The 25,810-nt window shown below is 37.4% G+C and overlaps 1 protein-coding gene across 21 annotated transcripts in view; it reads right to left on the reverse strand.

Annotated features, from left to right (window-relative positions):
* Positions 1–25,810, reverse strand: part of LOC127375151 (neurexin-1a) — a 240,738-nt gene that overhangs the window by 204,849 nt on the left and 10,079 nt on the right. For 9 of the 21 annotated variants that reach the window (XM_051421039.1, XM_051421118.1, XM_051421048.1 and 6 more), the window contains exons 3-5: positions 16,970–16,987; positions 14,916–14,945; positions 13,693–13,740 (exon numbers count right to left, since the gene is read on the reverse strand). The exons of 5 other annotated variants lie outside the window; for them this stretch is intronic. In XM_051421039.1, the coding sequence (XP_051276999.1) occupies positions 13,693–13,740; positions 14,916–14,945; positions 16,970–16,987 (96 nt within the window). The remainder of the gene's footprint in view (positions 1–13,692; positions 13,741–14,915; positions 14,946–16,969; positions 16,988–25,810) is intronic. 7 more of the 21 variants (XM_051421077.1, XM_051421059.1, XM_051421127.1 and 4 more) reach the window with 5 other exon arrangements.

Here is a 25,810-nt window from a genome sequence, read left to right on the forward strand (position 1 = left end):
AGCTGTCGTCTCCCCGGGGGAACAGTAGGCAGCTCAGGGGCGTGTTGTTATATTTCACACTTAATGATGTGCAAGGCATCCTCGGCTCTTATCTGCAGGCCTATTTTAGTCACTGACACAGCCTCTAAATTACACAGCAAATGCAGCCCCAGCACTGTTAAATGGTTTATATAATGTTTTCTTGGAACCACACTGACAAGATCATACAAATATCCTTTTGCAAAAAAATAATGAAGTCTGCCTTCCAATCAAGACTGTTAACCTTTACTCATTTAAACTATACAAATGCAGATGCATATATGAATAACCTAAATGACACATGACAAATGATTTTTACACCATTTTTCTAAGTTTCTAACTATAGTTGACCTTAGAATTTTAATTTTCCGGTATAATTCGCACATGATGTAAGACACAGAGATACATGTTCAGATAATATATAGTATACACTGTACATTAACATAAAATTGTTTTTTTATGCTAACATGCTGAAATTGTGTATAAATTACGTACCATTTGGCACAATGTTGTAGACAACAAATCACGATTAATCGCATTTTTAAATGTAAAAACATTCAATTCAAATGAAAGGAATGTTCAATCACATGTCCAGCTGTGATGGGGAACATGGTTACTTTATTTTGAACCAATCACATGCAAACTAAATCCTTAATTTGCTTTCACAAGCCTTTTCAAAGATGCCTTTTGTTTAATGATTTAGAAAAAAACAGAGCATGATTAATCTCTAACTGGTCTGCAGTGGGTTTGTGGGTTGTTACATAAAATGTCATCAAGTTTGGTAGTCAAATTAAAAAATCGTATTGGCCCTGAATTGTTTAATGTCATGATTTTCCAGCAGCAGAAACTAGGACAGCACACAGTATTCATAAAGAACATCACCTCCCTCTGTGCTTGCTTCTGACTTTATCGAAATAATTTATTGATCAAATGTTTGATATACTATAGTATATCTGCAGTATATGAAATGCTAGGGTACTCGTAGCTATACTGTTTCTCCATACATCTTTTCTTATCATTACATTCATTTTACAAAAGTTATATGATCTACATTAACTTATTTGTTTGTTCAGATGCTTAATTGTCTTAATGTGTGCTTGAATGAGTTATTTTACTCTTAATATTGAGAGCCCGATTTGAATGTTACTGTATAGCAGGCAGAGGTGCCAATTTACACCCAAATAACAGAGAGAACGACCCTGAATATGAAAGAGCAATTTTCTGAACAGAGCACCCCCTCTCTGCTGTTAAGGAGATAACTTTGTTGTAAGCTTTGAGTTTTAATTTCCTGTGGAGTGAAGTGACCATTCTCAACACCAGAATTTAATTTTAGCAAGGAGGAAAAATGTGTGTGATCTCAATTATGGTGGATAGATGCACTTCTGACATACCCCCACTTTGTGATGCTGCCTGATAAGATCCATTTTTATGTAAAATCTTGCCTACTGTAGCTTTAATCAATGTTGGCATTGTTGTAATTCTTTAATAGAACCAATTGGTGCTGGCTGCAGCTAGGCACTATACACTTCCTTACAATGCCATAAAACCTTTTCCAGCGGAGCTAAGGGACAATAATTTCTCCAATAATAAAACAAATGTTTAACATCAGTGTACAATCTGCTGCATTCACATCAAATTAGGTGCCTGTCACACAAAATCAATCCGTCAGACATTTAACTGTTACCTGGAATAATTACATTTCATGATCATCGTTACTTGTTCCTGACTAATGTTGTTTGTTTGATGTTTATGTTATCCAAATGCCGTTTTCCTTGTCTGGGTAAATGTAAAGGCTACTGTGTTGCTATTGCCAAATTATGTTCTCACTGCCTCATAGGGAAATCTGGCCCAATCCCACAAGCTCAAACTTACAAAGCCCAAGGATAAATAAAGGCTGACTGTGAACAAAAATGAAAATTAATGATCCAGGTTGGCTTGACTCAGAGAGCCACTTTAATTCTTGGGAGTCTTGCTGTGGTAGCACGTTCACAGGAACACGGACATTTTGACAGCTCCCCGGTGACCTTCACCTGAGCTCAGGGACAGGGAATTATGGCCTTAGCAGGGCCATCTGAAAGCGATATATTTACAGTTCATTATGTCATCTCGGCAGGCAGCACCAGGTTTATCAAGTACTAATAAGTGAAAACTGTTCTGTTTTTTAAAACGCAAACAGGGAAATAGGCTCTTATACAAATATCCCAATGCAATTCTTTTTATTTCAGAATTAACAAAAAACATTTAAGATTAGAAGGGAGGAAATATTGTTTTTTAAAAGAGATAAAAACCTGGTTAAAGGCTGATTCTGTCAGTCAGTAATCTGGGAGCAGCTTATGTGTGAAATAACTTTTATTAGCCTATCACTTAGTGCATTAAGGTATTGACGTCAGAGTGCACTTATTTGCTCACATACTGACAGTAATTGATTCACCATCTGAATGCAGCCTGAAAACAACAGGAACTACTTTATGACACAGTCATTCCTTTGTAAAATTATCATTCCTCAAGTAGCGTAATTGTAGTTTCATTGAGGTTTCATTGAGACTTGTACAATACATACCTATTATAGTGATAGAAATCAGGAAGTTAAATGATAGATTACTAAAACACTACAGGGAATAAACACAAATGAAACAATTAGTTTAATCTATAATTCATGAGAGGTGTTAATGCCACTAGAGAGAAGAGTTTCCCAGTGTATCTCATGAAGATTGTACCGTAACACACATTTAACCGTTCACGCTACTAACAAGACAGAACTGAAATGATTAGTTCTGAATTATTAGCGTTATAAGGCAATCACATGGCACGACCTCTACCCAAATGTTTACGGTGTGGCATTGAACTGATTAGTAATAATACTGTAATGGAAACTCAACATTGTCAGTTTGATTGTTCAGTTAGAGCAGGCCATTCAAAATAATAAGTTAATAACGTAAAGAATCTCATCTTGAAAACATGAAATTGGCTTTATATTTTATTTTTTTATCACACCACAGAGTTTTAGCTTTTAACAAATTATTATATGTTTCACTTTCTTTGGCAGCAATAAGGCATTTCTCTAAATTGTCCTGTTAAAGACTATATGCATCAAAGTAAAAATTGTCAGTACCCTCAATTCCCCAGATATTTCCTGAGTTCATATCACGCTTATGTGTTTTTTTACTATGAGTAGCCTGGACAGCTCAACTCTTACAAATATACTCTTGAAAATAAGCCTTATTTGGTATTTTAGGACCAACTGTATGTGCTCCCGTGTTGCAGACTGACTGAAACCCAGGTTTGCATGGAATCATTGTGCTCTTCTGAACTTCCTCTCACAACAACAAAATGAAAAACAGGAATAGTGCTGCCTTTTTGATGTTGCTCTGCGGTGGATCTCATCCACAAGCCAAAACAAGACTGCACTGATAACTAGAAACTCATTGATACAGCAGCTATGGATCAAATGGGGTCATGTAATCTCCCACTGTCTTTCATCGGCTGGTTTTCTCTCTCTAAGGATGTGTGGGCAACGCACAGGTGATTTGAATCCGAGGACGAGGAGAAAAAAAAGCCAAGGCAGGAAATGAGAGGGGAGGGCAAATGAATAACACAGAGGCGGATGAATTTACTGCATTCAAAGTGAAAAACAGTCCTTTAGATGAGCAGCAGAAATAGGCACACTAATAAAGCCGGATGGTTTTAAATGTAAACCTCCTGTCTCATTTTAAGCTCCATTGCTGCCATTTCAGTAAGTACTGTATGACACTGAGTTGAATAAGAATAGGAAGGGGACTACTAATTCTAAACCAGCCAAAGCGGGGCTTCATTGTGTGTTTTTATAATTAAGAGGTGTTGTTTGTCTGGTTTGAAGAGATAAATTAACTAAAGTAAAATGTGGGGTTTTTATAGAAGATGATCATCTCCAGACACACATATCAATAAATAATTGCATTTTACAGAACAGTAGAAGAAGACACAATTTGCTGAGCGAGTTCTTTAAATAATCTCTAAAACACCCCTCTACGCTGTAAATTGGGGCACCAGTTGTAACCAACCAGTTCAAGCTTTGACCGGGGGGCTGTGACAGCTCTGCATCGATATAATTCCAATTTGGGACCTGTAACTTCAAATATTTTATGTTCTGTAAAACAAAGCTGAGCTGATCTCATCCATGAAATGCTCATTTTCATTCTCTTCTGTTTACATTTCTTTTATGTAATCGCTCATTAACAAAAAAAAAAAAATCTGAGCAGTCAAATAGGCAAAGAGTTGCTCGACAGAGGACGCCATTGTTAGGATACTTAATTATAACAAGCACACGTAGTTAACAAGCAAAAAAAATGTCATATGAAGTTAGGTTGCAGCAACTGAGACAATTATCTGTCATTTGTATATTTATATTTGCTCAAAAGACATCTTCCTCCTTATAAAACATGAGTTAACTGTCTCCCAATTGTAGTAGACATGGCACTTACTGTAATTGCTTATAATTAAACAAGGGACATAAGAAATTTGTTAAACAAACATGAGCTACTCAAAAAATAGAGGTTAATGAGATGCTGCTTCACTATGATAGAATAAAGTGTTGTATTGTGCTGGTTATTATGCTGTTATGCAACTTGCAAGTCATATGTTACTCCTCGGGGGGGGGGATCTTCATACCTATTTGCAAGAGGAAGTACAAAGAGTAATAATAAGAGAAATATTTTGTATATATCAAAAGGGAATAAAGAATGGTTCTGTCCCTGGGGACATGTTGGTCTTGAGCGTAATGACTCTCACTGCAGACCTCCTGAGACAAATTGCCACTGACCCCCATGGATTTTCCAGGGCACACTCGATTGGAAATGGACTATTCAATTTCCCACAGGGAGCCTTGCCATTTCCTCGCCATGCATCATTGAAAAGGCATCCACTTTTGGGGTTTCGTTGGTCAGATGAAAATATTCACAGAATGTTGTATCAATAGTGCAAGAACTCTGAAGCCCTAATTATAGCTTAACTTATTAATTATACCACTAAGATTAATGAAAACTGATTTGTTCTGTCATTTTTTTTATATTTAAATCTGTGCAGAGAAATATGTGTCAATATCAGTGAGTTCATGGTCAGTGAAGTCAGTTTGTAAGTTCAGCCATGATGTTACAGTCAATAATGAAATCATAATGTAGTTACTTATGTTACATAAGTTCCTTAATTAGCTGTGCAATTGGTGGACTGAAAAAATAAAAAACAAATTTGCCTTTTTATGCACGATTGAGCAACAATTTCCTGTGTGACTCCCTTTCAATGAGGAGGATAAAGCTTCCTTCAACTCCAACAATGGAATCATTGAATATCTGAAGCTGGGGTCAGAGATGGAACTCCTGAACCGTTTCCCTAGAATTTCCATGAAACAGAGCACAACACAGTGATGCCGTCTAGTGCACTCGAGGAGAGGCTCTTCAGCCTAAGCAATGTTGTCCTGACTCCGAGGAGGAACAGGTTGTCTGAGAAACAAATAAGCCTGACTACTATAGTTTGGTGAGCGAGTAAGTGAGCTTGTTTCAGTGTATTCCATGTATTCTCAATTTGGTGTTCACTGATTTAATAACATTTATATTTCAAAACAATTCCTGTTTATAGTAATGACTAATGTGTTGTGTATTTTTTATTCATAAATCACCAAACAGGTGTGGATTTGGTTACACTGTGTGTGGAGACCCCAAATACATGTTGTATTTATCTGCATTTAAACTGACTTATGTATTGTCTTGGAATGAAAAACACATTTATAACTTCTCAAAATAATAATAAAAGAGATTTCCAAGTTTTCAGCTAGCACCTAAACACTACATGCTTTGAAGGATAATAGAAGAGTCTCAAAACTTGACATACAAAAGTAATCATATCCACGTGTCCGCACATTTTCTGAGACATTCAAACACTGTTTGTGGATAGAAAAATGCATTTGTAATCACCCCAATTTATTTTAAAATCCTCAATTTGTCACTCCTGTATTGACCCTTATTTCTCTACATACACAAAAAATGCCACATTGAAAATGGGAAAAAGGACAAATGAATATGTATTGGATTGTGAGTGATTCCATCTGAATTAGTCACACTGTATCCCATTTCTCCAACATGTCTGGAAAGTAACACGCTGCAGAATAACAGTGATGTGTAATGGGAGAAGATGAATGAACCATTAAAGATGGGGGAAATAACCGTCTCTTTTGAAGTTTGCTAAGCCACTGGCTTGCTCTCATAAATCACCTACACAAAGCAGCACTCCAGTACCATACGTCGCTATATAAACACCCATTGTGCACATTTTTATCTCATTTTATAATACATACTGAAAGGATAAATATGATTTCATACCCAGTATACAGTGCATCATAACAACACCTGGCAGCATTCCATCAGTGGAGGCCAGTAAAATGACCATAATCCATGATCTAAAAGCTAAACTATAACTAAACAAACCGACATGCATAGGATGAATTTCACAGTCTACAGCTGAAGTATAGGTATCTCCTTTTTATCTATTTTCTGCTTAGATTCATCCTCTCCCTTCTGCGGGCCAAGAAATAGAGTTTTTCATCACTGCAGTCTCTCACTGGCATCGACCAGCAATATTGATCTGGAGCAGATCTCCTTCCACTCTACCAGGGGAGCCAGATGAGCCTTGTTCATATTGATCCAACTTTTTTATTCTACATTCTCCTTCGCCCTTTCTTTAGGTTGGGAAAAAAATATATGCTTGTCATCTTTTATAATAAATATTCTTTGGGAAAGGCATTGATAACTATTAATCCAAAGTCTGCTGTTGGATTTTATCATTGATGATGTACACAAGAAGATGGGACTGCTGCTGAAACCTGCCACCAACCTCAGAAAAACTGTCTGTTATGACAGTTCGGAGATGTGAAGGCATGCTACTTCTTATCTGATTGAGGATGCTGGCGATGAAGCTGAGACTGGCACAAAGAGGCAAAACATGTCCATCAGAAAGCCAGACAGGCAGGTCTGATGTATGAAAATAAACAAATAATTCTAATTTTCTTCAAAACGGAAACACTCTTCAACTTCAGCAAAGAGTCTGGGTGTTTTTCCTTTTTTTTTAGTAGTCTGTTATAATCAAATGCTTCTGTTTTCTAATCCCACTTTTCACACTTATTTCCACGTAGTACCCCTCTCTCTTTCTCTGCCCATTTTCTTGTGCTCATTCTTTAAACGCCTCTTTCTGTCTGCTTTAAGTCCTTCACTCTCTCTGTGTGTCTTCCTGCCTCCCCCTCAGGAGCAGAATCTGTGGTAATGTACTAATCTGTGGGAGCTTTAGTGCAGTCTTGCCAATCTGCCATGTCAAGATACACAAATCTCACTCCAGGCAATTACAGGCCTTTTTTCTCTGCACAGCAAAGGAGTCTGTTTTCCCATCTCTGTTGCAGTGAAAACTGCCTCTGTGACCCATCAAGTACAATTACCTTTTTTTTTTGTAACAAACACTGATGGCCCTGGTGTGGTATACGGAACAGGTACACTCGGCACTGCAGGCATGGAAGAGGTAAATTAGTATGTAGTAAGTAATAAAGTAATGTAATAATGTGTGTTTTGTCCCGTTGAGCCCACCAACAAAACAGGGAAACCAGTTCTTTATCAAGGTGGCTCTTTTTATGTATGTATATCCATTAGGGATTTACTGGAAAAACCTGATGGTCTAACAGTTTGGAGAAATTATACTGTCTAAAAGCGTAACTCTATGTTGGCTGTATGGCAAACACTCACAAAAGGACAATTTTTAACTTTGCTGTAATCGTAACATGTCTTTGCATCTTAAGTTGCTCTGAATCATATTCATGTCATCAAGAGAAAGTTTGATGACGTGAAGGCATTAAATTAATTACATTTTTAACATCCCTCTGCTTTTCTCTTTGCGAGACCAGGTGGCTTTGGCTACGGCTTGTATTAAGAGGGTTGATAGTGTGGTGCTCCCATTAGTTGGGCAATTCTTGTACTTTGGTTTGATTTTTTTTTTTACTTTTATATCAGTTAGCTTCATAGCCAAAGCAGGTGGTGAGCTGAAACTTTGCCAGTTTTCACTTTCCTGGCTTCTATTTCTCAGCTCTCTACACCAAAACCTAGGATACGACATTCCAAAAAAAGCTGCTAATCAGATAGGCATTGCCAGGTGGTTGGTTCCCAACGTGGCAATCAGGACCATCTAAAGAGGTCCCCAGATACATCTGAGCTGTCACAATATGACTAACTAGACAGGACTGAATCCCACACATTCAACAACGACTTCTCTAATATTCCTCATATCCAGTAAAATATTGGGCAGTTTTACCCCTTCAGGCCTGCAGTGATTATTCAAATGAATGAGTAATCTGAGTAAACAAAATCACTTTGGTTTAACAGCTTATTACTTATATTAAACCTGTGATGAGAGGTCATACAAACACATTTGCTTTGCTTTAAGAGGATGCAAGCCAAAATAATGAAGTAATAGTGCAAACATCCACCAAGATGGCAAACTAGACATCTGTATCCGTTTCTAAAATTATTTCATAGTTTTGAATGGTGCTGTTCCTAATCAAAGACTACTATTTGAGCATCGCTGTATAACCAAATGATGATATACTGTCATATCTCACTAAAATAATTACAGTAAACAGTTATTCATCACACTTTCCCCCTCACTCTAGCATTAATCATGTTTTTTCACACTATTATTATTCGGCAATATGAGTAATTATATGTGTGAAATTAGTTTTGACTTAATTTTGGAGGTATCCTCTTGACTCAATGCATACACATATAGCCACTTTGTTTGTCTACCAATTCTGTTTAGATGGAGCAAAAATTACACTTCTTACTAGCACTTCTTACTCAATGAGGGTGTTAGTGCAGATAAAACTGTAAATCAGTATTTCCTAATTTATCATTTTTTAACTTTCAACATAGGGATTTAAAGATATCTAAGGGTGGAGCCGTGCTGAGGGATGAGCTTTGAAATGTAGGTCGGTCAACAGGAATATTTGCTTAAGCTTGCAAAAATAAAGGTATGCTAAAACACTTCTTGAGGACTTCTCAGCAAAAATCTTGGCAAAGATGTAAAAAAAAATGCTGCTGAAACTTAAAACCTGGAACTGAGCAAAGCTGTGACACTTCCAAGATAATGCCACAGTAAACATTTTCCCTGAACCTCCATATAATTTCTTAGTGAGTTTCTCTAAAAGAGCTGTCTGAATATGACAGAAATTGCAAGGCAACACATAAATATAAAGGCAGGTCCACGTCATTCTGTAAGCACTTGGGGTTTACTCCATTCTTATTTTGAAAGCTTTGCCTGCTGGAAGAGGCAGGCTGTATATAAGATTAAAAAGGTTCTTAGGCCATCAAGTAAACTAATCTCAATCAATCAGTTTCTGATTGGGAAAAGCAAAGTGATTCTGATTTGTATACAGTATGAGATTCAGTCAAGCTCTCATGTTTGGGTTTTTCAGAACAGATGGTGAGGATGTTACCCATATGCCAAGACCTAGAGATAAACCCAATTGAGTTTTTGTTGAAAATTCTGAGTCAGTTTCTCAAACAGCACTTTCACTGACATTTTACATAATGAGAGTCCAGATGAGCACTCACTGCAAGGTGTTATTATCTCTGAGTATGCCCTCCAAGAGAAGTATGAATCAAGACCAAGCACTCAATGCCACCCTCGGTAAAGGACTTTTTTTATTTTTTTTTATTCTGACCATACATCTACCTTACAGGTTAGCATTCAATAAAAAAGAAATGACTGCAACCACATCTATGCCTAATATCTGGGGTTATAGCTGAGAAATTGTAATCCTGGGGGAGTCAATGGAGCTGAAAGGATTTCACTGACAGTCTTCCAGGTTTCATGTGAAGCTACAAAAGCAACATCTGTTGTTGATTCAACACACACCACATGGTATCGTGTTACCTGTCAGATAAAGAAGGCAGACAAATCTTGACAAGTCGCACTCTGACGTGCCGTTCCACATTATCTAAAAGCGCTTGTTGCGTTTTCATTGCAAAGGTGCTACGTGCTACAGATGGGCTACTCTTTGGTTATATCTGTCGCCTTCTAGTATAAGGCACCTTGAAGTAAGATCGCATCCACTGTACACTAAAATCTTATCACTCTCCAAGAAATTTGTGACAAATGTGTAAGGCTTTAAGATTTCTCAGACCATCAATAAGGGAAAGAAAAAGATGGGATTCTAATGCATAATGTACTGAAGGCATTTCTTTTTACCACACAGCAGCAACAATCACCAATATTATACACCAATGACACACACACCTCTTGAAGCTAAAAATGACACTATGAATATCCGTTATAAGAAAACTTTGACAAATCTTGCTTGTCATAACAGTCGTTATTTCTAACTGACATCTACCTGTAGAGTCACGTGTGTAAAAGTATGTTGCCGTACACCGAAATTTTTAGCTGTCATCTCACAAACCTGTCAACCTGTGAACTGTAAAGCAAAGAGGGAAATGTGGATCCCGTGGGCAACCCAACCCAACCCCTACATGAGTTCACGTGGAACCAACATGCACTGCTCTGCCACATTTACTTCACCTGCCGCTTTGACGCTCTGCTCTCCTGCTCTTCGCTCTGATACATAACCCTTGTAAGGTCACTTACCTACTTTCGAAATGCCAAAACATACCAGAAGATGGAAATGACTTCTGCTGCTGGCCTCTGTGCTGTCAGAAGCAAATGAAGCCAGAAAAGCACTCCATGGTGCAATGGGATTTTATCACTACCAGAGATTTCACAGTAGGAAGCTGGACAGCAGAATAAAAGGTTACAAATTACTTTTTATACAACTTAAAATATCCAAAATACATACTGTAAGTCGTAGCCTGTCAGTGATGCTATTTTTTCCAAGTGTGTGAGTTAGAGCAACTCATGAGGGAGCTCTTGAAACGCTGGTTCATTATGACCTTTGAAGGTTTTTAGACGGGTTGAATATTGGACACTAAAGCATCTTACTGAGCTTGTACTGAAATGAACAGGAGGTACTTCAAAATCCCACATACTGTATGTCAAGTGAGGTTTTTCCATTGTCTTTCACTGACCTACACACACACTCCTACAGCACTTACTCACTGAGCTGTGCTGAATCCCAGCTTAAGTACTATAACATGCCATTAGCAATGCAAACAAATGCACATCTCCTTACAAGATGCATTTTCTTCAAGGTTAAGTCAACATGTCCTGGATTAGATGGGACATAAACTTTAGAATCTAGCTACTGCACTCGACTGGCTTTTTATGATGTCAGTTTTGTCATGGATGTATAACTGTACATATTTATCTATCTTACACGGATTTAAGCATGTGATTTAATTATTCATACTATATGCACCATACTAATGCTAGTGCACCACTGTGTGTAGAGTTACCAATGGTAATGATGGCATTGTTTTTGTCTCACATGTCTTGGATTTTATTCATAAAACATGAAAAAAAAGAGAAGATGCACAGATTTAGCACAGACACACAATCCTTGTTCTCTACATGTTAACTGTATGAATAGTTACTGTTAAAACCCACAAACCACAGTGTGTGAGTTATGTGTGAGAATATGACTAATATTCCCACATTGTTAACTCCTACAATGTAATATAATCATTAAATAAACTATACTAATATAATAATAATTAAATAATTGATAGATGCTTATTATCAGTTCATGCAAATCTAACAGAAAACTATAAGATGCAAAAATACGGCAGAAAACTTTGCGATTTGAAACTGATTGCTGGATATGAGACTTAAGTTAGTATTTGTATGCATGCTATGCTATCGACCTCTACATGTGTGACACCCTCTTAAAAGGCCTCAGTGTATCAGCATCCACTAAAATAAAAAGAAGCATTGTAAACATCCTTTTAATTTGACATGTAAAATATAGCACATCATGTGCAAACAAACTAGCAAAGGGATCCGCTAGCCCACCTCACGGAAATCCCCGGGACTGTGCATGGTATAATGAAAAGGGACAATTTCCATCTTTAGAAAGTGAAAGCAATTACATTAGAAAGTATACTAATTTAGAAATAGCCCAGTTGTACCTGTAAGCCTGTCTGCACAGCCTGTAGTCCCTCTTAAGCTGCACATGGCAGTTTATTGTGATGACAGCAATTAAATACCCTGTGATTTGTGTGCCAGCGGTATTATGACTTATCCTACTGTATGCCCTGCTCTGTAGAGCTGGATAGAAACGAGGTTTTAGGAATCCAGTGTCAGAGCACCAGCTGTAAGTAGCACCACAGAAACTAGCCCATCCTCAAGAGACCAGCCATGAAGGATAAACCATACAAGTGGTTAACATGACACAGGAGGAGGACCTCAGGGGGGCTAATGTAATACACAATATTCTCACAAGCTTAAAGCAGACAATGAATACACGCACTGTCCTAACTCCTAGATTTAATACTCAAGTGGGGATGTGTGTTTGTGACCACACAGTACATAACTGGACTGACGAGGTTTCACATTGTAACACAGGGGACAGCTAACAATGGCCCAAATTAGAAGCAGTGTGCTCAGATTTGTGCCTCATAAGCATTCTCTCAATCTCTCCCTGTGGCTTTCCTTCTGCCACATCAAAGCTGGGTGTTTGGTATAGTGTAGTAAAAACCTGTGTTTCAGATGAAGCCACATGGTGCGCACTAAAAACACCAGTCAGCATTAAGTGTGTGTAGTCCACTCTGTGACAAGTTAACTAAACTAGTACTCAACACATGGGGCAGTACTTGACTAGTCAATATTATATAATTTTAGCCAGTATTATCAGATTTACAGTAGTTTTCTGATGATAATGTATACACATGTATGTGTTTCAGACAGAAAGCTGCATTTGCATTAATAAAAAAAATCACATTTGTATATACAGAATGCCAAGATATTTTTTTACATACTGCAATGACAATTATTATTTTAGTCAAAAAATTTATCAAAACTTGATGGCAAAAATGTATAATTCTGGAAGTGGAATTACATTTGTGTATTTATGTCAAGTATGTGTGTGTAATGAAAAGCTGTATCCAATTGCAGAACCACAAGCAACCAGTATAACTATGAAAATGACACTTACCTTAGGAGATGGAAAAATCTATCTCCACATTTTATATGGGAAATGGTTTAATTATTTGTGTGTGTTGGTGGGTGGTTGGTCGTGTGTGCAAATTCATGTATATATCAATGCCTATTAGCAGAATATCTGACATTACAATAGCTACGATTCCTGTTCACACAGCATAAAGTAAGGCCTCACACTGTAGATCCACAGGGCAGTTTGAAGACTTACCTGTTCAGATGATGCTTCACAAGTATATGATAAGAGATAGCATTTAACATAACACAATATTTTCTATTTAATGTAAAGAAATAGAACATTGCTAATAAGAGTTGGCAAAACTAGAACACATAAATGTCAAAGCAACAACAAGAGCAAGCAAAAATCTAGGAAAAACTTGAATGTCACGGTGTTAATCACTACTTTTCTAATATTTAATTATACATACTTTCTACATGTCATTCTCCAATTAGTAAATGACACACACTGACATTGAAGTTTCCCACACTTCAGTAAGCTAATGATGACTTGCTAAATTTGTCTTTACTTCAGTAACCAACTTAAAATAATCAAAGTTTTACCTTGAATGCTCAGTAGGGACCTTAGAAGCCAAGCTTCCCCTCTCTGCCCTGAGGAGGAGAGTCAAATGGCAAAGATCAGAAGTCCACTTACCCCACAGGGAGAAGAGGTGAGGATCACAGCCAGGATGGGAGGCCCAAAACACTATGATCAAGCCTCACCGGCCACCCCAACACCCATTATTTGAACAAGACAAGTGTAGTTACCCCTGGGTGGTGGTGGTGGTGTATACTGGAACTAGGACAGCAACTATTGTGTTCATATTCCCATGTGAGTCTCATTTATGATTCCCATGCATCAAGCAGAAAAGAAACAGGTGACACAGCTTAAACGTGTGAATGCAAAGCGAAAGCGGCACCTACCTTGAAAAGCTTTCATTAATAGTTGAGAAAGCAATTTTAAAAATGCCAATGACTTTATATACTTCATGTAGCATGAGTATATAATGCCACAAAACACTGCTCAGAGAATTAAAAGGGTAGTACCTTTACTTTTACCTATAAGATTTGATGAAATGTTCCATGAAGAAAGCAGATTCCAGACAAAAAGGGAGAACAAAAGGAGAGGAGACACCAATAAGTGTCATGGTCAAGTAGGAAAAGGACGGACGACAGGAGAAAGAGGCTTGATGGCTACAAATATAAGAGAGGAAATGGGGCACTAACAAAGGAAAGTGGGAAGAGAAGAACAATACTTCACATCCCTGCTCTCCTGCATAATAAGGATATGCAGTATAGCCACACAAATGAAAAGATGAAGCTTGAATAGATGGACTGTCTGTGCAGACACTCCCAACATGCATTACAGAAGCCAGGACAGATGAGGATTAGCTTAAAAAATTCAGTAAGCTATTTTCCACCACCATGCATTATATCCTAATATGTTATTGCAAATGTCCCTTTACTTGAACCGCATCATCATAAAACACCAGAATGTACAGTAGATGTGAATAATTAAAGAGAAAGAAAAGATGGAGAGAAATGACACCCAGCAGAGGGGGGAGTAGAAAGCCAAATGAGCTTGAAAAAGAGGTCATATGAAAAAAGTCACTGGGAGAATGAAAATCAACTAGGTCATTCAAAATAAGTGAAATGACAGCTCATATCTGAGCAGCTTCAAGCCCGAGCGTCACACAAGAGTTAGAGGCACACACACATATTTCTGAGCACAATGGGAGCAGGAGGGACAATGGAAGAATGGCGGGAAGAAGGAACAGAGCTCATACCTTGGTCGCCCATCATCAGGTGTGCCAGACCTTAAAGGAAAACAAGAGCACAGTCAGCAGAGAACAAGGGATCAAGGGAAACTGTGTGACACTGACACGCAGGCATCTCATACAGAGCAGATGTCTGTGTTACTTGAGGAGTGCTGGGATAGGGAAGAGTGGGACGGAGAGAAAGAGGAGGGTACACAGACAGGGTTAGCATGATGAGCATTTAGTCAACCAAAGCAGGTTGCAATGCATCATCAGCTACTTACTAGTCATCATTCAGAAATCTAAATTCAGGTTGACCTTTTATTTTAGTCTTCGTACACAAGACTATCATCCCACCTACTAATGGAAAGAGCAATCCCTATGCACACATATAGCCAAAGACTGTTTTACCTTAACCTTCAACAACTGTCAAGTGTCCACATAACATATGAGTCATCTACTTGTTTCATACAGAAAAGAAAGGAAGATGATAAGTCATGGTCTGGTCATTGTGCCATTTTGAGTAGTACATTTTGCTTAAATTAACAGTTCAATTGTATTACATTCATTTGATTGACAGAGTTAACCAATATATTGACTATGAACAATAGACCTTTTTCACAGCAGCCATTTTGACATGCAATAGTAGGGTAATCCCAGGTTTTGCCAGTGATACTAATTAAGGTAGTGTTCCATTTAGTGTAGCAGAGCCCTTCTAGTGAGCCAACATACACGATAGCAGCAACCTGACTCTGTTTGATCTGAATGGAAAATTATGGTTATCAGTATCATTGGTAAAACTCGTGTTTACCCTACTAATTCATGTCAAAATGGCTGCTGTGAAAAAGGTATATAGATTCTAGGCACAGCACTAACTGCTCTGTTTCTCTGGTGGATCAATTTCCTCTCCATAGTTATTTTGGCATTCAGATGACTGTTGTTAATGTTGCAATTTAACACTTCACCACTTTCAATAACACCTGAAAGCTGAAAACGCTGACATTTGTTTGCTATTATTGAGTTATCTGCCTGGAAAATACAAGCAGTTGGTATAAAAAGGAGCCCTATGTTAGCTACCAACTCATTAATTTATTTGCTCTCCGTTAGAAAGCTTTTCTTTCTGCTATACATTGTAGGCTGCATTGCCATTAGCCTGCTTTTTAAAATATGGGTGATTTCAACCAAAAACTAACAATGATTAACTCCATCCTCATGAAATCATAATACAAGCAATGTTAATATAATATTGTGTGAAAAGTCTGTGTAGAAGTGGTTAAGGTCTCACGTTTTAGGACAATATACTTACCAGCAAGACATTTCTCAAATTCAACCAAATAAAAACTGTATAGGTTTCCACATTGCTTGAGAAACCGTGTGCATCACATAGTATCAACTTGATAGCAACTACCATCAACAGTAAGGTAAGCAATAAAGTGTCAAGGAAAACTTTTTAGACATTTAGGATATTTAAGTGAAATATTCAAGCATTGAAAATTGAGTTATGAATACTGATTTAAATAGTTTTGTAGTAGCTATATCTACTTATAGTATTTATCAGCTCAGCCTTTCAAGATATTTACCATCTTTTAAAATTTCATTTTTTTTTGGATTGATTTGGTTAACCTGGAGTTAACAGCTCCATCCTGGTTTCTATACTGGCTCTCTGGGTCCAAAGCCCTGTGTTTTGTCTTTTCCTTTCATTGAGGCAATCTAACTGACTTTTGGATTACACCAAAAAGAAATAAAAAGATGAATGAAAAAATGTAAGTGGACCAGTTTGCAGCTTGGAAAACCAGCAGTACACCAAGGCTACTCAAAGTTTTTCTGAGAAGGTAATTCTAACCTTATTCTTCAAAACTACATCAACAATGCAATTTAGTTTTTAGCTCCTGGAAAATGAACTCAATGCCCAGTATAAAAAACAAAAAAACAATGAAAAAATTTATTAATTAGACTTACCACTCCAGTAACATCAATACCCAGTATAAAACATTTGCTTACATTTATTTGTGGAGCCTTAGCCATGAAAATGTGTAGGCATACAGAATTTAGCAAGAATGGAAACCAACAATTAAAATACCCACCTTCAGTATAGTTGTCTTCTGGAAGCACGGACAGGCAAAGAGAAAGAGAGGAAGACATTCATTAAGCAGCATGCAGACTAGTACTGGCCATTGCATGTCGTAACCATGCAAGGCATTAAACATCACATGCAAGTGACCTATTGTAACTCCTGCAGACGAAATACTGATTTATGCACAGGCCTTCATATTGTTGTCCACCCTTTCTGTTCGTACACTGACCTGAAATACAGGACAGAGTTGTAACTGAATGAGCCCTTTTGAATATTTGATATAACCTTGAAGAATTAAATTCTTCTAAACAAGTCTTTGTTGGCGGCAGATGAGAACGAGCATCACTGTCAAAAGAGTGAAGAAACAGTATTGATCACGAGGCATAAGATGGTGAGAGGATAAAAAGCACATCTTGAGGCTTGAGGCCCGGTTTATGCGCTAGTTGATGTGTTAGGCTCAGCAAATCTTTTATTTATTTGACTTTTTTTAAAAACATGATGGACTGTAACTTTTGGTATCAACAAATATTTAATTCAACAGACTCAATGGAATCTGTGTGCAGTGTTTTTTCTTTCTTAAATGAAAAGCTGCTCTACACCGCATGTGATGAAATGCACTGCAAGAGGAAATAACCTAAATAAATAGAGTTGGCTGTGGTGTAGCTATGCCTCTAAGGTTTCAGGGCAGGCAGTGGGGTCTCGTGACTGCAACTCTATTCAGGTGATTTGGTCACAATACTGAAAGCAATGACCAGTGAGCACATATTGGCAATGCAAAAGGAGATTGCCTCCCAAATGAAACTGTCCTAACAATAATTTCGGCAATCAAAGTGAGGTTTGTGGAGGTGAGAAAACTGCCATGTAAAATGTCTCACTCTAATAAAGGAGGCTGAGAGAAGAATTACATGTTGGTAGAGTAATAGCAAACAGGTGAGGTAAACATCATGCTACCAGAAGGAAAATAAATTGGTTTGACAAAATGATGTGACTGGAAACATGCAAAACAAATGAAATGAGAGTGTGTAAGGGCCCGACTGCCTATGAAAAGAACAAAATATAGTCAGTCAACAGTTCAATTCATCAGGCACTTAGTTTGCCTGGAGACTGATTCCATATTTAATATTTAAAAATGTAAAATCATAATAGCAGAAATACACAAAATGGTATTAAATAAAATAAAAAAGAAGAATTTGATGATATTACCTTATTGAGATTAATCAGTAAAACAATGAATTGACATCACAGAGACAGTGGCATGCAATGTCTAATCAATATTTGTAAAACAAAAAAAAGGTCCTGTAATCAATCCAGTTAACCATGCGGCCAGTTAGGCACAAGAGCCCAATTTCCACTACAAAATAAACTCCTACCTCTTTAAAATGGTTTCTTTCCCAGATTCAAGCGATTGTTTGACCCAAAACTTACCATCACCACTGGTTCCCCTTCCAAATCAGACACCATGCACAAAAACCAATCCAAATCATCATTTTGTGAACAAATTACAAGACATTAAAACAGTGCACTGCTTCACTTAACATGACAAGACCAATTTCATTATATTTTGTGTAAAATTTGCTTTACATATATTTTGTAATAGTTGTTACATAATGTGAAATATTATCATCAATGCCTCACTTATCCAAACACTCGGCAAATGAAGAATATTTGGAATAAGTACATATCATTGTGAATTTCACACATTTTTTTCAAACATAAAATCTGCACACAAATTCATGTAAATTAAATTTAGATAATCTGAATTGTGTGCAGTATCACAAGGACATCTACAGTAGATAAATGAGATTCTATCATTAATGAAACTAAAAAGCGCACTTTGTTCACAAAAAGTTAGCTTGATGATGAAAAGCACACTGCTGAAAAAGCATTCTGACAAGGCAAGCATGAAGCTGGCAGTTGCAAAGTGACCACATGAGAAGAGAAAAGTAAAAGAATCAAGACCGTCTGCTGATGTCCAGACCCAAAGGACTTTGACTTTTGCCACAATAACTAATAATTCTTCCCACTGCATTTCAAGTCGTGTGACCTGTTTAAGAGCACTATTTTGGTAGTTTGTTTTAGATTTTGTATAAGGTTATTGTGTAATTAACATTGTATTATATTTATTCCCTTCCTCTAATTATTGGTGATCAAAAACACATTATAATCAGATTTAGAGGAACAATGATTCATTTATAGTATTATTTAAGTACAGCTCGACAGGCATGCAGCATATAGTATCCTTATCCCATTTTCTTCACACTAAGAGACATTTACACATAATTTAAATCCCAACAGGGGAGAAACAAAAATAAATATGAACACCAAGTTTATAATTACAATACATAAGAAAACAGAATATATGTGCTCAGATAATTTGATTTGATGGAAGGATTATACAACAACCCTTTATGCAAATTGTGTCCAGTGTAATTCTTTTGCAATCTTCGGTGGCCACACTACACGAGGTTTCATTTGTTCTGAAGAAAAGAAGCTTTCCTCTAACAGCAGTATCACCTGACAGGGACCATTAAAACAAGCCCCCTATCACACACACACACACACACACACACACACACACACACACACACACACACACACGCTTTCTTTCACAAATGTACCCAGCTGGTTACATCCTAATCCAGAGACGTAAATCCATTTAATCCCCTTGACAAAGTGATCCCAGTGCTATTGTGCTGGTAACACTACACCAAAATGCACTCAACTGTCTATCAGACGATCTGCATCTCTGATGGTCTTGTGCTGTTGATCATGCACACAGTGGATGGCTTATGGAAAATAATTACATTACTATTCATATTGATGCCTTACTAAATTAAACATCTGTAATGCGACAGCAGAAACAAATCAAGGATGGTAAATAAATCTATAAATCTATTTTTATTTTTTATTTCCTGCAGATGATTCCGACACCTCGACACAACACTGATGCCCTGACTGTGAGCTCAAAAGTGTGACAACTGATTTATGCCAAAGTGACAGTTCGTAAAAAGCAAAACTAGCAGCGCTCAATCCACTATTATCAGCCAGCTCGACAAGATGTCATTAGGACATCCATGTCCATCCTGCAGTGTGTCTGAACGCGGTTGGCTGATGAGACATTGCGAGAGCATGGAGGGTTCAGGGTGATGCTACATTTCACATAAAGGAACATATGTCACATTCAATAGACACAACATCCAGCAATAGATATCATTCTTTTTCCTCTCTCATTTGACAATTTTAGAACATCTTGTCTGCCTGAATCAACCTTCTGTCCTCCACTCTTAATGTCATCAGTATTACAGTGCTTAAGGTTTGTCGGAATTCTCTCTGTCTGTCTGTTATTGCCTTGTTTCAGCTGGATTTACAATAAAAATTCTGAATTCAAAAGGTATTTATTTAACCTCCTAACAAGCATTACATTTTAGCAAACAAGCATAAAAGGAACACAAACAAAATTAAATGTTACTGTACTGCCCTTGAACCCTTTTGATTACATTTACGATTCTAGTCTCATATGAATGGAAACCCTTTGGATTTTTCTATCAAAAAGTCCAAATGTATTTAAATGAATTGAACCATATTTACAAGGCACAAACATGCTGAAAATGTATTGTTTCTCACCTATTTTATTTTTCTTTTCCCTGCCCAGCTTCTATATAGGCTGCTGCCTGTTAACAAGAGCCACACCAGGAAAATATCTATACCCGTTTTTTCCCCTTACGTTCTGTACTCAAAGACTATGTGCAATCATAGCTGCCTTTCAATAATTGCTTTCGGTTGAAAAATTATTTCTGCAGCCTGTTCTTAGGAAGCCTAATTGTGTGTGTAATGTAGCAGCTCTTAAATAAATGGCCCCAATCTCTCCAAGAAAGCTGTGTATTTAGAAAATGGAAATCTGAAAGTCAGACTTTACCTTAAACTTTTAATAACAAGTTTGGCACCAATAGTGTCTGTATGTGTGTTCATGTTCAGCATCTGTAATGGACCATTTCATACAGTCATTATTCAGGGAACATAGCCTAATTTCTTTCTCTCACAGTATTATGCTTTTTGGTGGACTGGTCAGTTAGGAGGTGAGATAGTTACTTAAATAAGGGCATGGTGTATAATATGTAAAATGTCTTATCAGTGAAATTAAATGAAAAGAAGTAATATGTTAAATAACGTTCAATATTATGAATTATTAAAAAAGTGACACTTCCTAATGAAGGCAGTTCAATTCCATCTTAAATAGCCCCAAACTGAAGCAGTTTATCATGCCAGCATTGCTTTGAAAATGTAGGTCAGTTACCACTATGTATCGTTGTGGAAAAGCTGAAACTCTCTTTGCGAAAATGTGTGTATGAACACTGAGCATCCATTTAAAGATGCTGCAGAAAAATTTGCAGGTTGACAGTAATTTTTAAGTGAGACCACAATATGACGTCAGTACACTGCGCACAGCGTGTTTGCCTGCATAGAGCTCTAAGTGAGGCCTGACAGTCTACGATTCCCATAATGCAACTCGATAGTGTTTTTACATCACCCCAGCAACCTAAAAGCCCACTTCTTTCAAACCCCACATGTCCAGTTTATAACACAGGCTTCTCTGGCAATTTGGAAAGCTCCCTCAAGTGCCCCAGCAGACATTAACAACTGATTTCGCAGGGTGAGCAGTATTCCTTTCGACAAGCCAACTGAGAAAAGGGCATTCTATACACAAAAACACATAAAACTCTGTGTCAAAATTTGTCTTCACTCAGATAAAATAATTTTAATTCAATGGTTAAATGTATTTTTTCCTTTTTCTGTAGTGTTATTAATCAGGGTGCAATGATGTCATCACATGCAATAACAAAGAACAGAAGGCAATGAATCCATCGCCAACCCATTAGACAGTTGTAGATTTGAAAAATAGTATCAGGAAGGCTGCTCTAAAATCCCTTGTCGCAGAGGCACTTTAAGGGAAAATGTAAAAGCCTTGCAGCAAAGGTCAGAGCTACCAGAGGATCAATTTGTTGTTAAATTACAATTTGGAGCAAATCAAGAGTAATGAGTATAAGTGAGGGTTCATCTCTTAGTACCACAGCCTAAACCTAATGCATCTATCTACCAGAGGAGTGTTAGTGGCATTACATAGCTCACCATCTCCCTCATTATCCTCCTCAAGCAACAGTGAGAGTGGAGAGAGAGGAAAGGGGCAAAGTGACCAGCCACTCTGATGGAAATTGATAGCTCCCACAGCTGTGGCTGTACTGCACAATTTCTCCTCTCACCAGCTGAGTCGGTCAACGGTGCCACATGTATGCTCTCAGAACAATACACCCTTCATATAACCTTTTTGTAAGATCAGCCCACTGACTCTGAAATCCTCAAAATGGGATAGTTTCCAATAACTCTCCACATTATAGCAAAACGGCAACCAGTGTAAAAAGACTGTTATTACACCACATGCATGTGGAGATTGTTCTCTACTTAAATACTGATCACATATTTAATAAAAAAATAGTTGGACATTTTGGGAAGATGCCTATTTGCTTTCTGGCGGAGAGTTAGATGAAGAGATCATGCCTGGATGGATACAGGGAAAATTACCTAGCCTGTGACTATTTGGAGGCTAAAAAAAATCTACTTACTAGCATTGTCTATGCTTTATGTAAGACAACTGGCTCCTGTAGCCTTATATTTCACACACAGATCTGAATAGTAACAATTTTATCAACATCATATTTTCACATTTTACCAAATATACTCCAAGAGTATGTTAATCAATCTTATTATGCAGCTACTCTAGGGTTCTCTGGACAGATGGCATGTGGACAATATAGTCCAATCCAGATATTTCTAAACAAACAACCCAAACAGAGAGGATTGTGGGAGCAGATGTGCTGAAGACGTTGCCATTCTTTTACATCTTGTGGGTTGGAATGATCCAACAGGATAATCAGAGCAGCTTATACAGTAGTTCTAATAACCTTAATCCCAGGATTGGAAATATCTACGATAGTATTACAGATGTGGAGTAAATCTTTTTTTGCGATGCAGTAGCTGTTAAACACTTGAGTATTAGTCCTGGCAGGGAAACTAAGAAATCAATGTCGACTGCAAGTTTCTAAGTATGGGCTCAGCTTATTTGTAACTTATTGTAGTAGAAATCGCAGCCTCATGTCAAAGCAATGCGTGCCAATGTTCAGCAAGCACCTTTTCTTACTAAATAAGCTCAGCATTGCTTAAGGAAACTGTAGTTGTAGCTCCCACTGTTGATGTGTGACAAATCCCTATCGGAAGAGCAGCTCTTCAACTAAAAAAGTATTCATCAAGCACACTGAGCATTAAATGCAGCTAAGCTCTAAGTACTGTTAACATTAACATCCCTTTCCATTATAAATTATTTTAAAAAATCATTGGTAAGAGAAATGTAACCAATGATTGAAATCTGCATTGACTGCAGTACTGTTTTAATAACCCTTTTGGATTCACTATCTATATGAAAGGCAAATATATAGATATTGCAAGAGGAAACACTGTCTTACTTTTACTATGGGTAGAAAACCCCTCAAAATGTGACACATAACCTACACTACACTATAGTGTTTTTTTTTGTACTGTTACACTCACAAAGGGCTTCAAAGTCGCGAAAAATGTTCCTGAAAAGTGATTTGTCTTCTCTCTATCATTAGCATGGCAGCTTTCAAATTATGGCAGTGTACTTTCGACTTGTTTTTAGTATTTCAGACAACTCTCATGAAGGATGACACCCAACCACAAGCATCAAAGGCAACTTATGTTCAAAGTGAAAATATTATCTACAGCCTAGAATTTAAAGAGGCAAATTTTCACCTCAAAACATATTTATTCTGTTTTCCAGCTGTAGGAGAGATCACACTGTTAAGATTGCATAGAAAACACCCAGCACTTATGCAAAGGGAGATTCTTCCACACAAAAAAAAAAATGAATAAGGACGTTGTCAATTATAAACAATCAAAGATTAAAGATTTGTTTAAATTCTGCATCATGCGTACATGACATCACTTCATGGCAGTGGATAAGAGATAACAGCATTCAATGAATGAATTATGCATCTCATGATATACTCTAAACTCCATATGCCAGCTTAGCATGCCTTCAATAAGGAACATACTGTACAGCCCAGTTTAATATGAGGGTGTGTGTGTGCGTGCGTGTGTGTGTGTGAGCGTGGCACGGATATTCGGATGTGTTTATTTGTGCTGTGGGACGAATCCCGTTAAAGGAGGAGTTTGGTGTCAAAGAATTTCACAAACACCCTTTGACAGTCGGGAGCAGTTGTATTTAAACAAGGCAAAAATCCTCTGGGAAAATCCCTCTAATCTTTTGATCCCAATATCTGTCTTTGGACTCAGAGACAGCAGTATACTATTAATCTGCTTTTGTCTGAGTGAAGCTGCAGGAGGCTTCTAGACAGAATGACACTTTCAGAGATACGGTGAGGTCATACATGGTTTGTGCTCATACACAATGACAGACGTGCCTGACAGTGAGCGCTCACTCAAATTAAGAATTCATCTTCCTATACAGTGTGCGGGAAAATAGTTTAATTCATGTGAACACGAGGAAAGCTAAAATCAGGTCAGATAGTATAATGTCATTCACATGGAGTCATTCATATAAATCATCCACATATTACAGCATTGCTTTTGAGTTGTCAAAAACAAGTTACTTATTGAATTCACTATTAAAGTTAGTGAACATTTACCATATGTGTTTACAGTGTTACCTTGACTCATGTTATATTCTTTATAGATACCTGACTTTACCAGTGCCATTAGCAGCACAGGAAACATAATATTAAGATTAGCCACAAGATATTTCCTACAACTTTAATCTTTGGTAGTCATTGATTTATCTATTTGCACAGTCTTGTACCATTAACTAATCCCCAGTCAGATTTCTTTCACTTCAGTTTTTCAGTATCCCAACATAACCCTGTACACTTCTACACTCTATTGTTGCTTTCAGTGTGTTAGGCTGAATTGTCCTTGGGGATACAACTTGGCACAAAATGTGCCAGCTTGAGGCACACAGCCAGAATGTAAACGTAAAAGTTTATTTTGAATTGATTTGCCTCTTCATACATAAACATATACATAGTGCGATAAGTTCATTGCTAGATGTCCTGCACAGCTGTTGACAGCTCTTGTGATACTTACAAAGGCACTGCAATAGTCAGGATAGCTAAATTACTGACTTAGTGTTCTGAGAGAGAGATCCTCTCTTTTATATTAACACCAGAACAAATCTGTGTCAGTATCCCTGTAGCCAAAATGTTATATTAAAGTTGTACTAATCAATATTTGTAACAATGCATCAAAGCTGGTCCATGACAGGTGCATGCTTATCTGATTGGAATGAATATATCCGACTGGCATCCAAGAGGTGGCAATTCTGAGTGGCTGGTAGTATATGCATAATGTGTCACTTGTAGTAACAGAATTATCACTCAGCTCTACAGTTTCAGCCTTTCAGCATCTTTCAGTGTATTGTTGCGCATTTAGTTTACTCTTTATGTCATAGCTCTCATCAACCTCATTATACAAACACTGCAGTAAGCTGTTTCCACTTAACTGTTTTCATCTCTGATAAATCTACCTGCTCACCAAACAGTGGGCAGACAAAGTTAGTGACTACGTAGTCAATTTACCTGCTAAAGAGACAGATATTTCTCTTAGGAATTGGTGGAGACCAAAAGAGAGCTAAAAGAGGATGTCTGTGTTATGTTTACTGCCCAAAAGTGGCCAAAAATATGAAGTGCTGTTTTAACATCTGGAAGAAAGACTGCTTCACCAGCTCAGTCAGGCTAAGCAATGTAGCAAAAGTAACATTTACATG

Source organism: Dicentrarchus labrax, unplaced genomic scaffold (genome assembly GCF_905237075.1).
Source record: "Dicentrarchus labrax unplaced genomic scaffold, dlabrax2021, whole genome shotgun sequence".
NCBI lineage: Eukaryota > Metazoa > Chordata > Actinopteri > Moronidae > Dicentrarchus > Dicentrarchus labrax.